The sequence below is a fragment of the Microtus oregoni genome, unplaced genomic scaffold, assembly GCF_018167655.1.
Source record: "Microtus oregoni isolate MIOR12 unplaced genomic scaffold, Mior012 000041F_ref0000270, whole genome shotgun sequence".
In the NCBI taxonomy this organism is placed as follows: domain Eukaryota; kingdom Metazoa; phylum Chordata; class Mammalia; order Rodentia; family Cricetidae; genus Microtus; species Microtus oregoni.
The window spans coordinates 5,136,384-5,151,705 of NW_024543208.1; the positions used below are offsets into that span (position 1 = coordinate 5,136,384).

The 15,322-nt window shown below is 38.0% G+C and overlaps 1 protein-coding gene across 3 annotated transcripts in view; it reads right to left on the reverse strand.

The window, feature by feature from the left end:
- Kdm4c (lysine demethylase 4C) overlaps positions 1–15,322 on the reverse strand; it is a 170,939-nt gene that overhangs the window by 18,457 nt on the left and 137,160 nt on the right. For all 3 annotated transcript variants that reach the window (XM_041632462.1, XM_041632460.1, XM_041632463.1), the window contains 2 exons: positions 8,143–8,313; positions 408–527 (listed from right to left, as the gene is read on the reverse strand). In XM_041632462.1, coding sequence (XP_041488396.1) covers positions 408–527; positions 8,143–8,313 — 291 coding nt within the window. The remainder of the gene's footprint in view (positions 1–407; positions 528–8,142; positions 8,314–15,322) is intronic.

A 15,322-nucleotide genomic window follows, 5' to 3' on the forward strand; every position in this document is an offset into this window, starting at 1 on the left:
CTTGGCAAATGAATGTTACATCTTATTTTATTTTTATCTAAATTATTTTAAAATCCCTGAAGTGTTAAAGATCAGATCCAGTGCCTGCATATACAAGGCAAGTGCTCTATTGTTGAGGCAAAACACCCCCAGCTCCATGTTCTGGTTTAAGGCAAGATAAACCAACTCTAAGAATGAAAACACAAGCAAACAGCCATTATCTAGTAATTGAACCAGACCAAACGTTAGGTTTTCTCAGTGTCCAACCAGGCAGTCCAAGTTGAAACCTGGACTGTTAGAAATTCAAGTTTTGTCTTCCATAAAAAGACTAAAACTTGTGTGGCTTTTTATGCACAGCACACTCATGTTATCACTTCCTGGTATCTACTGACCATCTTACCAAGAACCACAGAGAAAGTAGCACCCACCTGATACATATAGGCAACATTTGATCCAAGATACTTTGCCCCATAGAGTTTACCATCAGGCCACTTGACTTGGATGACTTCTCCCTCAGCAGGAGGACCCAGCTTCACACAGTTTCTACTCTGTGGAATTAATGGAAAGATGTTTTAAGGCAAGTGCCTACTTGAATGCATTTAGATCTTCGCAAATGATGAACTGTGACAAAAGGAGTAACTGTCCCTCTGTTTTACAGATTCTATCTTGCTTGGGTGTTCAGGTAAGAGATATGAAGCAAAGGAATACTTAAAGATTTAATTTACATCATAAAGTTGCAAAAGAGTTTCATAAGAAAAGCAGAAATAAAACATTAATACTTCATATTGGCTATTTGACAATGAGTTATCCAAGCAGAAGCTCAAATAATACAAAGTATTTTAGGTGAGGAAGAGAACTGCTAGTGATTTATAACATCCAACATTTCTGTAGCATTTTACAATTAACAAAGTGTTTTAGCATAAATACAATTTGATCTTTGTAATTACTCTTTGAAGCCGATTTCTTTAAAGTAATAAATACAATTTGATCTTTGTAATTACTCTTTGAAGCCGATTTTTTAAAGTAATAGTTTATGTATTTTTTTAAAGAATTTGATACAGTGTATATTTTTTGTTAAATTACATTCACCCCTTTTCTCAAATCTTTCTGCATCCATTCCCACCTCCCTACTTGTCCAAAGTAGAGATTTAACTCTTACTTTTATTCCCATGGAATCAAAATTTTATTGCCTAATTTGTGTTGGGTGCGGAGAATGCCCTAGAGTGTGGTTGATCTACCAGTAGTAACATCAGTAAAAAAAAAAAAAAATCTATATCAAAAGCCAATGGATACTCAGAGGCTGGTAGGACTACATGCCTACCTCCTTTAACCTATGATGCGACAGATTATTAACTCTATTTTACAGACAACAAAATTGTGCCTTTAAGGAACTCCTATGTCATGAATAAAGCTGAATTTCAGGTATGTTTTGAAAATACCCAGGGTGAAGGACCTTAAATCAGTAAGACTGATTCAGGCAACAGAGGAAAGGCAAAAGATAGAGGGGATATGGCAGGTAGAGCAGACGGGATACGTCCTGCTTCAGTTGCCTCAAAAGAATTGTGCTTGTTCCCAAATATAAATGCTCCTGCTGGTACATCCCACTAAGTGAGCAGGTCACTGCTTCCACTGATGTTCCTAGTGGCCCCACAAACAGTATTAAAATATTTTTCTCTTTTGATGTTTTGTTCCATGACCTTCCCCCCACCCCACAAAACAATTGAGAGTAAACTCCCCAGAGTTGCCTCCAGAAACATACTTCACCATTAATGACTGATAGCACCTTAGCGTAAAAGCATGGAAAAAGGTATTCTAAACAAATGGAACAAAGAAACAACCAGGTATAGTTATTCTAATACCCAACAAAACAGACTTCAAACAAAAACTAGTCAGAAGACATAATCAGAAACATTTCCTTCTCAGTAAAAAAAAAAAATACAGCAACAGGATACCAATATATATATTCTACCAAACTGGAAAGCCTAAAAGGAATAAATGTAATTCTACATATATATGTCCTACTAAACTTAATCAAGATAAAATGAACAACTTAAATTGACGTATAACTTCCAATGAGACAGAAACGTTAATTAAAAATCTCCCAAAGAAGTAGACAAAATATCCGGGAAGAAAATTGGGATCTTGGGGGTGGGGTGGGATGAGGATAAGGGAAGATGGGGAAAGAAAAGTGAGAAGGGAAGGAGGGGGGGAACTTGGGGAAACAGGAGGATTGGGATAAAGGAAGGTTGGACAGGGGAGCACGGAAACACAATTCTTAGTTAAGAGATCCACCTTAGGGTTGGCAAGAGACTTGACCGTAGATGGCTCCCAGGAGTCCAGGGTGATGTCCCCAGATAGTCCCTTGGGCAGCTGAGGATAGGAAACCTGAAATGACCCTATCCTATAACAATACTGATGAATATCTTGCATATCACCATAGAACCTTCATCTGGTGATGGATGGAGATAGAGACAGAGACCCACACTGGAGCACTGGACTGAGCTCCCAAGGTCCCAATGAGGAGCAGAAGGAGGGAGAAGATGAGCAAGGAAGTCAGGACCACGAGGAGTGCACCCACCCACTGAGACAATGGGGCTGATCTACTGGGAGCTCACCAAGGCCAGCTGGACTGTGACTGAAAAAGCATGGGATAAAACCGGACTCAACATGGCGAACAATGAGGACTGATGAGAAGCCAGGGACAATGGCACGGGGTTTTGATCCTACTTCATGTACTGGCTTTGTGGGAGCCTAGCCAGTTTGGATATTCACCTTCCTAGACATGGACGGAGTGGGGCGGACCTAGGACTTTCCACAGGCAGGGAACCCTGACTGCTCTTTGGACTGGAGAGGGAGGGGGAGAGGAGTTTGGGGGGAGGGGGAGAAGGGTGGGAGGAGGGGGAGGAAAATGGGAGGCTGGGAGGAGGCGGAAACTAGCTTTTTTTCCTTTTCTCAATAAAAAAAAAAAGAAAGGAAAAAAAAAACAGACAAAGAGCCAAGAAAAAATATTATAGGATGGTAACTCTGATGAACATGGATACAAAAATTCTTAATAAAGTACTTGCAACCAAATTTATTAACACATCAAAAAGATTATCCACCATGACCAAGTTGGCTTCATTTCAGAGATATAGAGAAGGTCCAGCAGACATAAATCAATAAATGTAATGCACTACATAAATAGATCCAGGACAGAAATCAAAATGATCATTTCTTTAGATGCAGAAAAGGCCTCTGACAAAGTCTAAATATTTTTATGAGAAAAGTACTGGAGAATCTAGGGACAACAGGGGATATATCATTCATATATATTGAAATAATATACAACAAGCGTACAGCCAACATATTGGTAAATGGAGAAAAACTCAAAGCATTCTTATTACTACCAGGAACAAGACAAGAATGTTCATTCTCCCCTCTCCTGGTTAGCATATTTCTTAAAGTCTTTGTTAGATCAGTAAGACAAGTGAAGGAGATAGAGGAGGTAAAAATAGAAACAGAGGAAGTCAAAGCATCCTTATTTGCTGATAATATACTTTTGTACATGAAAGAACCCTAAAAACACTTGAAAACTGCAGCTGATAAAATAGTATGTACTCAACGCATAAAATTCAGTAGCCATTCTACATGCAAATGACAAATATAACAAGAAATCCACCTGTGGTGTTTATTTTATTTCCCCTTCACAGTGAAATCCACGTGTGTCCTCCCCTCACTCCTCCCCAGGCCTCCTTGTTACTTAGCTTCTTTGGGCCTATGAATTGTATCATAGTTATCCATTAGTTTATGCCCAATATATACCTACAGGCCCTCTGCACATGTTACAGCTGTGAAGCTTCATCTTTTTATGGATTTCCTAACAGTGGGAACGGGGTTGTTTTTGACTGTTATCTGCTTTTGGGACTCTTTCTCTCCCCTTGGTTTCCTCGTTCAGTGTCACTAGAAGAGGTGGTGCCTAGGCTTACTGTATATACTATGGCTGGCTAATATACATGGGAGATATGCCCTTTTCTGAAGAGAAAGGAGGAGGAGAAGTGAACTGAGGTGTGGGGGAAGAGAGGAGGTTAGGAGGGAGAGGTTGAGAGGCAAAGAGGGAGGGAGGGAGGGAGGGAGGGGAAACTAATTGGTCTGGAAAAAATTAACAAAACAAATTTTTAAAAAGTATAGATATTTGAAATGAATTTAGAAATTATATTGGATTAGGAAAGTGACAGTAATAGTTTCCAGGGGCTATGACCTTACCAGGCATAAGTAGTTTGCTGGGTTCCTAGTACTAGGAATGACTTCGCATTGAGAGGTCCTAAGTCATTACCATGTTCTCTGAGTCACCTTGCTGGTCAGTGTTGTAGTATGTAGACTGTACAGCTAAGGAAGACGGTAGGCATACTGTTTTCTTCCTTAGCACCTCGCATAGCACCTTCTAAAACGATGAGAGCTAGTACTCAGAGGAGACTTCCTGCTAAGTTTCATCTAAATTCCTCTCAATTCTGTGTTCAAAATGTGTGTGGTGTCTCCAGCAATAAGGTTTTAATATCAAATTCTGAAAGGCAAATCAAAACAATGGCAATAACTTTTGTTATTTTGGGAATTTCTTCAACTGCTCTGAACAAAAACTCAAGGGAGGCTTCCCATGACTGAAGCTGGGGCTTTTGTTAGCTAGTCTGCTGCTCACTGGGGGGACTGAAGCTGGGGCTTTTGTTAGCTAGTCTGCTGCTCACTGGGGGGACATAATCACCCTAAGTGCCATAACTCTATCTATCTATCTATCTATCTATCTATCTATCTATCTATCTACCTATCTATCATCTTTTTTCCTAACACACATATGTTATGTAGATATATACATATACACATATGTAATCTATAAATAAACATAAAATAATAAAATTGGGCTTTAGAAAAACATGTAATTCATTACACCAGGCATTACTGGAAAGCAAACAGACTGGGAAAAAAAACAGAAAATATTTGTAAATTATACATTGCATAAAGTTATGCAAGCATGCTCACACACACACAATCTCTTGCAGCTCAACAGAAATAAAACTATTTTATCAATTTAAATAAACTTTCAACAAAGGAGTGGTGATTGAGTAGTAAGCACTTGAAAGAAGAACAGTCAAATCACTAGTCAGTAGGCAAATATAGATTAAGGTCCCATCAAGATGTGACTACACATCTTCTGCATTATGAATTATGGACAGGACTAAGTAAGTATAGGGGCAGGCAAGAAAATTCAGAGGCTATAATCCTAAAATGTTGCTTGGGAATAAGTTCATAAAACAAAGAACCTTGAATAATTTCCCAAAGTGAAGATAAATTTCACTTAGCAAGAAGATAGATTATCTGAAGACAATACATCTGGTAAATGCCTTCAGATTATAATTCAGCTATTTAAGACAATAACAGTAGGAAATTTGCAGGCAAGTAGATGGAACTAGAAAAAAATCATCTTGAGTGAGGCAACCCAGACCCAGAAAGACAAGCATGGTATGTACTTACTTGCGAGTGGATATTAGTTGTAAAGTAAAGGATAACCATGCTATAGTCCAACATCACAGAAGCTAGGTAACAAGGACAGCACAAAAGGGGGCACATGGATTTCCCTGGGAAGGAGAAATAGAAGAGATCTTCTGGGTAGACAGGGGGCAGGTGGTAATACGAACATGAAGGATCTGGTTGGGGAGTGGATGGAGAGAGGAGAGTAATGAAGATGGTCTCATGGGGGAGTCATTTAGGGGTCACGTGGAAACTTGATGCAAGGTACACTCCCACAAATCTATAGGGATGACCCCAGCTGAGATACCTAGCAATGATGGATGGATGGTATAAATTGGCCATCTCCTATGATCAGACTGGTGACTACCCAAACTATTGTTAGGATGCGTTTCTCTAGTAATTGATGAAAAGAGATGCAGAGATTCACAGCTAAGGACTGGGCTGAGCTTAGGGAATCCTGTTGAAGAGAGGAAGGAAGGACTGTATAAGCCATAGGGTGAGGGTCATCACAAAGGAACAACAGGAACAACTAACCTGGGCTCATGGAAGCTCACAGACGCTAGATTGACAGTTACAGAGCCTGCACAGGACCAGTCTAGGCCCTCTACATATGTGTGACACTTTCGTGGCTTGATCTCCTTGTGGGACTCCTAGCAGTAAGAGCAGGGTCTGTTCCTGACAGTTTGGCTGGCTTTTGGGAACCTATTCCTCATGCTGGGTTGCATTTCACAGCCTAAATACAGGGAGAGGTGCATACTCCTACCTCAACTTGATATGCCACACTTTTGTTGACACTCCTGGGAGGCCTTACCCTTTCTGAACAGAGACAGAGAAAAAGTGGAATGGGGAGGGGGGACAGAAAGGAGGTGGAGGCAAGGACAGGAGGGAGGGTAAACCCGTGAGGACATAAAAAAAAATTTATAAATCTAATTAATATAACAGAAAGAAATATAGTGTAGTGTGAATTCTAATTGGTCTTAATAATAAAAACCAAGAGTCAGATATTAGGGCATGAAAGCCAAAAGATCAGAGAAGCAGAACAGCAGCCAGCTGCTAGTTCTTACCTCTACGAACCCCTCAGACCGAATGGGGTATCCTGTTTCTACAAGTCTTCAGACTAAATGCGGTCCCTATGAAACTTCAAAGGGCATAAGGTTAGCTCCTGTCTCCTAATACCTTATATTCCTTTCTGCTCAGGCACATATCTTCCTGTCTCCACTTCCTTAATGCTAGGATTAAAGGTGCGTGACTCTCAAGTACTAGGATTAAAGGTGTGAGCCACCACCACCTAGCTCTTTTTCTTTTTTAGACTGGATCAATCTTGTGCATCCTAGGGTGGGCTTGAACTCACAGAGATCCAACTGCCTCAGCCTTTCAAGTGCTGAGATTAAAGGTGTGTTTGCTATCACTGACTGGCAACTATGGTTAATTTGTGCTTAGCTCTGTACTCTGACCTTCAGGCAAGTTGTATTTGTTAGATCACACAAAAAATATCACCACATGATACAGATTTAGTTAGAAAACTACATTTGGTGGCAGGAGCAGGAGATGTATCTGGTAGGATGTAAAATTCTTATTGGGCAGTCACTGAAGAAAAAAGTCAATAATAACTATAGAGCCACAGCTAAGGTCTGAAACAGCAGTAGATTCAGGTGCAGCCACTGTGCCAGAGATAAAAGAACACTTGTTTGAATTCATGTTATTCTTTTAAAAAATATTTTAAATTACATTATAATAAAAGAATCATTAGTTTGGGGTAAAAATATTATGGCGGGAAAACTAATATAATGGAAAATGTTCAACTTCTTGTGAGATTCCAAGGAAAGCATGTAATGTGATTATAATGTGATTTCCTCTTGTGTAAAGATTCCAATTTGTTTTTGGAAAATATATAACATGGTTGTGAGGTTATATTTTCTTGCATAAAATTGTCATGTTAGAGGGTATAAAAGGGATAAGAGAAAAATAGAAGAAGAAGAAATAAAAAAGTAAAGTAAAGAAGGGGTGTATAGTAGCACCTACTTCACATCTCTTCATTTTCTCTGACCTCCTTAAGTTGGACTTGGGCACATTATCAAATCAGGGCAGGTGGTTCACATTGCAATCCCAGTATTTGTGAGGGTGAGTGAGGTGGAAGGATCATTCCCAGTTAGATAACAGCCTGGAATACATTATAAGTTCTCGGGCAACCTGAGCTATATAAAAAGGCCCTCTCTCCCAACCTCATCAAAGTCAGAAAAGGATTTACAGATGTTTAGACCCAGGAAGGCTGTTGTCTGGTCCATGAGACTGATAACCCATGTAAGCTCTAGAGAAAATGGCCACCTTACCCTGTGCCATGTGAGAGTTCAGAAAGAAGGAACTTGCCAGACCAAATATAAGAACTTGGATTGCCTTGCCTTCTCACAACTCAAACAAATAAATTACTATTCTTTACAAATTACCCAGTCTTAGATATCTTTCTGTAGTAGTAGACAAGACAAAAAAGTCAAGAGCGTATCTTTTGTTCCTTGGCTAAAGAAAATTTCTCAAAAGAGCTGAAAAAAACTCCATCTGTTCATCTGTATACTACAAAAGATAATTAACATCAAAATTATCAATGGCAAGAGATAATTAATTACAAACATTTCTGAGGGATCAGGAACTCAGGAAAAACCTACTTACCACAATGTCCTCAGGAAATGTGTCTCTGCTGAAGGAGCCATCATCAAACATGACCTCATAGAAGGTCTGAGATGTCACATCTATCACTCTACAGCTGTAGTACCGAGTGTTCCGATGCTTTGTGATGACTGTCTGGCCTACAGAGATGGCTTTCTCACTAGTTTTGGACTTCTGTAAGACAGAGACAAAGAAAGAAAAGTGACAGAAATTAAAAAAAAAAAAAAGAAGAACAGAAAATAAAAATATTTTTGGGAAACAATAACAAATTTGGTCAATTTTTTTTTTTTTTTGTTTTTTTCTGAGACAGGGTTTCTCTGTGGTTTTGGAGCCTGTCCTGGAACTAGCTCTTGTAGACCAGGCTGGTCTCGAACTCACAGAGATCTGCCTGCCTCTGCCTCACAAGTGCTGAGATTAAAGGCATGTGTCACCACCGCCTAGTTTAAGGTGTTTTTGTTCTGCTTCTTTTGGAGGGATGGGTGAATTTCAAGACAGCATTTCTCTGTGAGTTCTGGCTGTCCTAGAACTTGCTCCACCTGCCTCTGTTTCCCAGTGCTAGAATTAAAGGCATGTGCCAATGTTACCTCGCAAATTTAAGTTTTTAAAATTTAGTATGAGAGAATAATTTCAAATTTCAAGAATATAATTAGTAAAAAAATAAACTACTCATCTACTACTTGTTGGCCAATGATTACTAATATCTTACAATGTGCTTTATTGTCTAACTATTTGGTGCATGTGTGAAGTAGAAGGATAGAGATTAGGTCTCAGGTGTGCAGGCAAGCACTCTAACAGTGAGCCCTGCACCTCAATCCCCTAAATTTTTTTTAACTACTTTGAATCCACGGTATTTATCATATGAACTCTTCAATGTTTGTTTTCTAAGAGAGAGGTATGCTTCATGTAATCACAGCTCTACACAGTAATCAACTTCAAGAAGTTGAACACTGACATGACACTTTAAAACTTGATCAACTGACTTCATGATGACCTTGGTGATTTCCTATCTCCTTCCATGAAACTCTGAAAAAGAGAATCTTTTATCCAATTCAGCTCTACTTATCTGCCACATCATTTTACCCCATTTCTACAGGTTTTTTTTTTATGGTAGTGATACTTTAGAAAGCTAAATTTCTCCTGCTTTTTAATAGATCATCTGAGTGATATTTTTCCATGTTTATATAGTCTTGTCCAGAATCCAATATTCTTTGTGGTGATATTTCATTTTAAGACACATAATTTTTGCATATGTCCCAATGTTACTCTAGATCCTAAACAAAGCGTGACCCAATAGTTTGAGTCTGAACCAAACTATTGGGTTTAGCTTGCTTAGGTCAAAAGACTATATTAGAGAAGTAATGATATATTAATTCAGAGCATTATGTTCAAGAAACCTTGGACACTAGTGATTTTTTAGGGACTTTAGATCCCCTAGAGTGTAACAGTTATGCTCTGCTAGGGGAATGTGTCCCCAAAGTGTTACAATTCCGCTCTGCTCCATCTAATATGAAAGTTATTACATCAGGTTGAAAATGTCAAATTGCACAACAAACCTCACTCAAGAAATTTATTGGGAAGGAAAAATCCAAGAGGGTGACTGTCTCTATTGTGAGGAGCACCAAATTGAACAGAGTACAGGACTTATTTAGAGATTCTTAGGAGAGAGGGTGGTGGAGCTTTCCAGGAATGCTTTGATTAGTAGGTTTTTGTGGCCTGATTCTGGGGCAAGCTGAGGGATTGGTGGGATTTTGTGCTCAGGGACTCAGACACATAAAACACAAGTTTGGTTTCTAAAAAATGAGTGACTACATTGATAATAATTAGGATGTTAGACACCAACAGAACTCAGTAACTGATCAGAGGTACAGAAGTCAGCCTAGTATGAAATAGAACCATGCAACTAAGTATTGTTGAAACAGATGACCCATAGAGATTTTCATTACTTACTACTGAATTTACTTCTCTGTAGTTTCCACTGATTAATGAAGCAAAATAGAATAGTTCTTAAAAATTTTTAAGCAACCAATTATTTATAATCAACCAAAAAGTTTTGAAACAGCTGACACGTAACTACTTAGCAAGGAAAGACCATATTCAACATTTGCTCAGTAGATATAAATACAAGATAGATGTGAAAGGGTGAGCACTTTATATGGAAGAATGATATATTCTATACTAGAAGATAATCTACATGCATCACTTATGTTTAGGTCATATTAGACAGAACACAGAAAAATACCTTCTGTTGTTTTAATATTCATCTCTGATTCCCAATATATTTTTTTTCTTTTTTCTTTCTCAGTAAAGTACATATTTTATTCACAGGTTTGTGGCTGCACAAAAGACAGCCTCGCCAAGGTTTTGGTATTTATGACTTCACCTGCTCTTCATTCTACAGGGTAACACCAACAGCAAGATCCAGGTGTTAAAGGTATACACTCAATGGAGTCACGTTATAAATGGTTATGTTTTAGTCTTCATAAATGCTCACACTTACATATTAAGTAGGCTATATAATTTACTCTCAAATATTATTCTTCCCAATCAAAGTTTGGACAAAAGTCAGAACAGTTAACATTAAAAAGAGTTCATGAGGGAAGAAGGAGCTAAATGTGTTACAACAAGGGACAATTCCAGAACAGACATTTTCTTATCATTTGGCAAACTAATTTGGTCTCTCTTCTTGAAGAAGGGTCAACTGAAAACTGATGAATTATTGGCAGAACCAATATGGTTTGAATATGAAATATTCCCAATGGTCTCCTGTGTATAAACATGTGGTCCTCAAGTGGCTGGTGGCACAAAATTGAGAGATTATTAAAATTTAGGAGGTAGGCCCTCTGTTGGGAATGAATATCAGGGCTGAGAAGGGGAAATGGGCATAAACTCCTACACTTAACCAAGAAGCTCTAGTTGACAACAATTTAAAACAGCAACAACAACAATAGCAATAACAAATACCCCCCTACTTTTTCTCTTCACTGGAGTCACTTGGTACATACTACACTAAAGGGTTGGCTCCATTACCAGCAGTAGATGACCAACACAAAATGAATTCAATGGTATTTTGTAGATTTTCTTATTGTCTCATGTTGTTTTGATTGGGCAATTTTGATCTAACTGGTCTTTATGTTTTGATCTAACTTGTATATTATAGCTTCTTATGGGTTTTGTTCTTGTGCGCCTGTGTCTGTGTAGTTTCCTTATTATGCTTTTTTTGTTTTTTGTTTTAGTTGTGTGTATGTCTGTGTTTTGTCTTCCAAAGAGGAAGAGAAAAATGGTGTAGAGTTGGATGAATGGGAAAGGTGGGAAGATGTGGAAAAGAACGAGGGAGGGAAAACTGTGATCAGAATATACTGTATGAAAAACAAATTTTCAATAAAAATTATACTGGCTACTTAGGCTTTCAGGGATGACTACATACGGATTATACCTGAATATGCACAATATTATCTAAGATGTTATACATATGTTAATTATTATTTCTTTTATAATCCTTATCTATGTTGACATCCTGTCAAGATAGGACCAAAAAGTAATTGTGCTATAAAGATACACTGCCCTGTGAGACACACTAATAGAATATAAACTCAGTAAATTTTCTTGAGTTTTAGAAGAAACAGTAATAGGAAAATCAATTAAAAATTTTCTAATTCTCATCGTAACAGTTTAGTGCAGATTTTCTGTAGCACATCTTAATCAATGGTAACAAGTCTGAAAAATTATTCAGGTCCATTTTTAATCAAGAAAACTAATTATGTACTTTCCTGTCTTCCAGGTGTAAACTGTACAGCATAGGAAAGTATCCAGTGAAGAAAACTACAGACTGGGAGAGACTCTTTGCTAGGTATACATCTGACAGAGGATTAATATCCAGAAAAAAAAAAAAACCCTAGAAGCAAAAACCACAAATGACTCAATTAAAAAATGTTCTATGGATCTGAACAGAGTTCTTAAGAAATAAAAATTGCGAAGAAGTAGGTCAAGAAATATACATCATCCTTAGCAACTACAGACGTGCAAATTAAAACAACTTTGTGAATTTATTAACAACTAACAACCAAGGCTGGAGAGGGGAGGGGGAACTCTTTCATCATTAGTGGAAATGCACACTGGTGAAACCACTCTGCAAACCAGTGTGAGGGATATTGAAAAGGTTCAAAATAAATCTACTATGTGACCCAATATGTTTCTCCTTGGCTCAAAGCAGTTAGTTACTTCCTACAGCACAGATACTTGCTTAGCCATGTTTAATTCAGATATAGTCAAAATAGTAAGGAAATCAGAACGACCTACATGTCCTTCAACTGATAGATAGATAAACAGGAAATATACGAAAGGAAACGCTACTTAGCTTTTAAAAAGCTGAAATCATGAAATGCCAGAAAGACAAACATTTTGTCTTTCATTGATGGCTACTAGTTCCAAATACTCAGATATGAGTATATAAATTGGAAAAACCACAAAAATCATTAAAGTAAAAGGTAGTCAGGGGACTTGAGAAGAAAATGTTATGTAGATGATATATGAAGGGAGAAGGAGGGCTTTGATGAAGAGTCGGGAGGGAGAAGGGTCAAATAACACTAAGGATGATTAAAAACAGGCCTTAAAGAATCATACTTACCCTAAATTACATAATACATACAAATAATATAAAAATATGTAATTCTCTCAAATGAAGTTATCTCACTTGGGCTGACAATTTCCCTCACAGGAGTCACAGAGTATTTAACACCCCCCTCCCCCAACACTCTGCATGAGACTACAACTTCCTTTGGAGTTGTCCAATGAAACCACAGGTGAGGGTAGTCCAAGTGACTACCGAAGCAATATAGCCTGCTGCGGTAGCACATTCTGCTCCTTCAGCCAATAGTCTTTAAGATACTAGCCCACTGGGGCGCGGTCTCTTATACTTTAAAAAGCAGCGGGAACTGTGTGCTCTCTCTCTTGCTTCTGGCTCCCATTCTGGTGGATAGACTCTCTGTTTGCGATGAGAGGACTATTGTTTGGGACAGTGATTTGTAAGTTTTACCCCTCAAATAAATAACCTTTCTTATTATCCATAATTTTTAGCTGGTGTGGGATTGGTTTGCGGCTTCATCTGGCAGCCAATGTGAAGCAAACTAGAGTGTGTGGGTATTTTATGTATGTTTCTAACTCGGTTTAGGAATTTTGTATATTGATACAACTTTTAGAGTATATTTTCATATTATTATAGGTCAGTAGTGGTTCATGTTTGTTATACATACAGTCAGATCAATTAGGTTCTTTAGATACTTAGAGATTGTATTCTGTCTAGATAGGTAATCTTCAACCACTTCAAAGATCTGTGGAACATGGCATTTAAATAACTTAGAGTTCTGTTGACATGGTTCTGACAGCACCAATCTATTCCTGAGAGAATGTTGAGCACCGAAGACACCCCACTTGGAGCTTGTTTTTTTCTAGGCAAAACTGACCTTTGGGCAAGGAACTGACAATGCCTCAACCACTGACAAGTTACACAGTATCCAGAAATGAATAAGTAGGACTGTTAAATCTTGCCAAGACAGGGTAAAATGGTTTTGAAAAATTTCCTGTCTCTGAAAATGGTCTGTTAATTACACTAGGCCTTAGCCAAAGTTGGTTGCTTCAACGTTGAAATGACACTTTGGGTGATTGCTCAGGCAGCTAGTTGTCTCCATCACATATTGCTTGCTTTGGAAGCTACTTGATTGCACTTCCTGTCTGCTAAAATAATATTATCTCCCTTCTCAGGCTTTTGATGGGGTTGAAGATTAGATAGTCGTAGTTACTGTACTCTTATGATCTAGTCAAGCCATTTCCTATATAAGACTTCTACATATGATAGAATGTTGATAAACATTTAGCATATGTTTCTTGCTTAATATTGTTTATGCTGGATGTAATACCAATTATACTTGATATCTGTTCCTAGTATATATAGTTTGTATTGGGTTTGGAACTCTCTTATTTAAACAAAAAGGGGAAGTGCTGAGGGAGCACATTCTGCTCCTTCAACCAATAATAGCTTTTAAGAGACCAGCCCACCGGGGCGTGGTCTCTTCTACTTTAAAAAGCAGTGGGAACTGTGCTTCCAGCTCCTATTCCTGAGACTAGACTCTCTGTTTCCTGTTTGCAACGAGAGGACTGTTGTTTGGGATGGTGATCTGTAAGTTTTTCCCCTGAAATAAATAACCTTTTTTATCCATAATTTTTGACTGATATGGAATTGTTTTGCAGCTTCAATAGCCTATTATTGTTACCCTTGATTATATCTCAAAGCTGGACAACACAAAATTTGGATGCAGGACTTAGAAGATTTAAGCTGGATCTGACCTAAAAACCTCCATCCTGAAAATCAGTCTTTCATAGTATCAGAAGATGCTTACAAACTTCAAGAGAGAAAGAACTAATCAATAGACCTACCTAACTATGATGCCTGTGAACCACTACTATGGCCAGCATGGCAAGATGTCCTTAAAGGTACAATAGTGGCATTTATATTTGTGGTAAAAACAGTTCTCCAACCGAATTTAGCAACTATAACAGAAAGATAATTATGTATGTTACTAGAAACCTACCTAGGCAACTACCTAGGGCTAGGGAGTTCATGGATTGTAGAAGAAAAACTGCTACTCCCACTGTAGTAAACCAATATAATTCCTACTTGCATTCTAAACTTTATACCCACAGATAAATGTAGTTCTTAGTCTTGATTAAATAAACTTTAAGCAACAAATGAAGACCCCATTGTAACTGGTCAAAATGTAGACATCAACTGATCATGGAACGCCCACTAAAATTATTGTACTTATAACTCCTGAATCTCATGGCCTGAGGACCAACAAATATGCTATGAGATTGTATCTCCTATATATGACAGTTCCATGATACTGGAACTAGGTGGCTGCCTAAATAAGACTTGAAGGAACTACAACATCAACAGATATGGAAATGAGGAAGAAGAAAAAAAAATCTCTGAGGTACTTACCAATAGACAAAGAATTATAAGTAACAATGACCTCTGAGAAAGGGAGAATTAATCTTCCCCAGGAATGAGACCCCTAACTGGTTACTAAATACCAAGTGGTCAATCCTGAAACCATATACATACAAGTGGTATGATAATATACACAAGTAATACTTAATGGAGTCAGCATTTTAGATGCATAAACACACA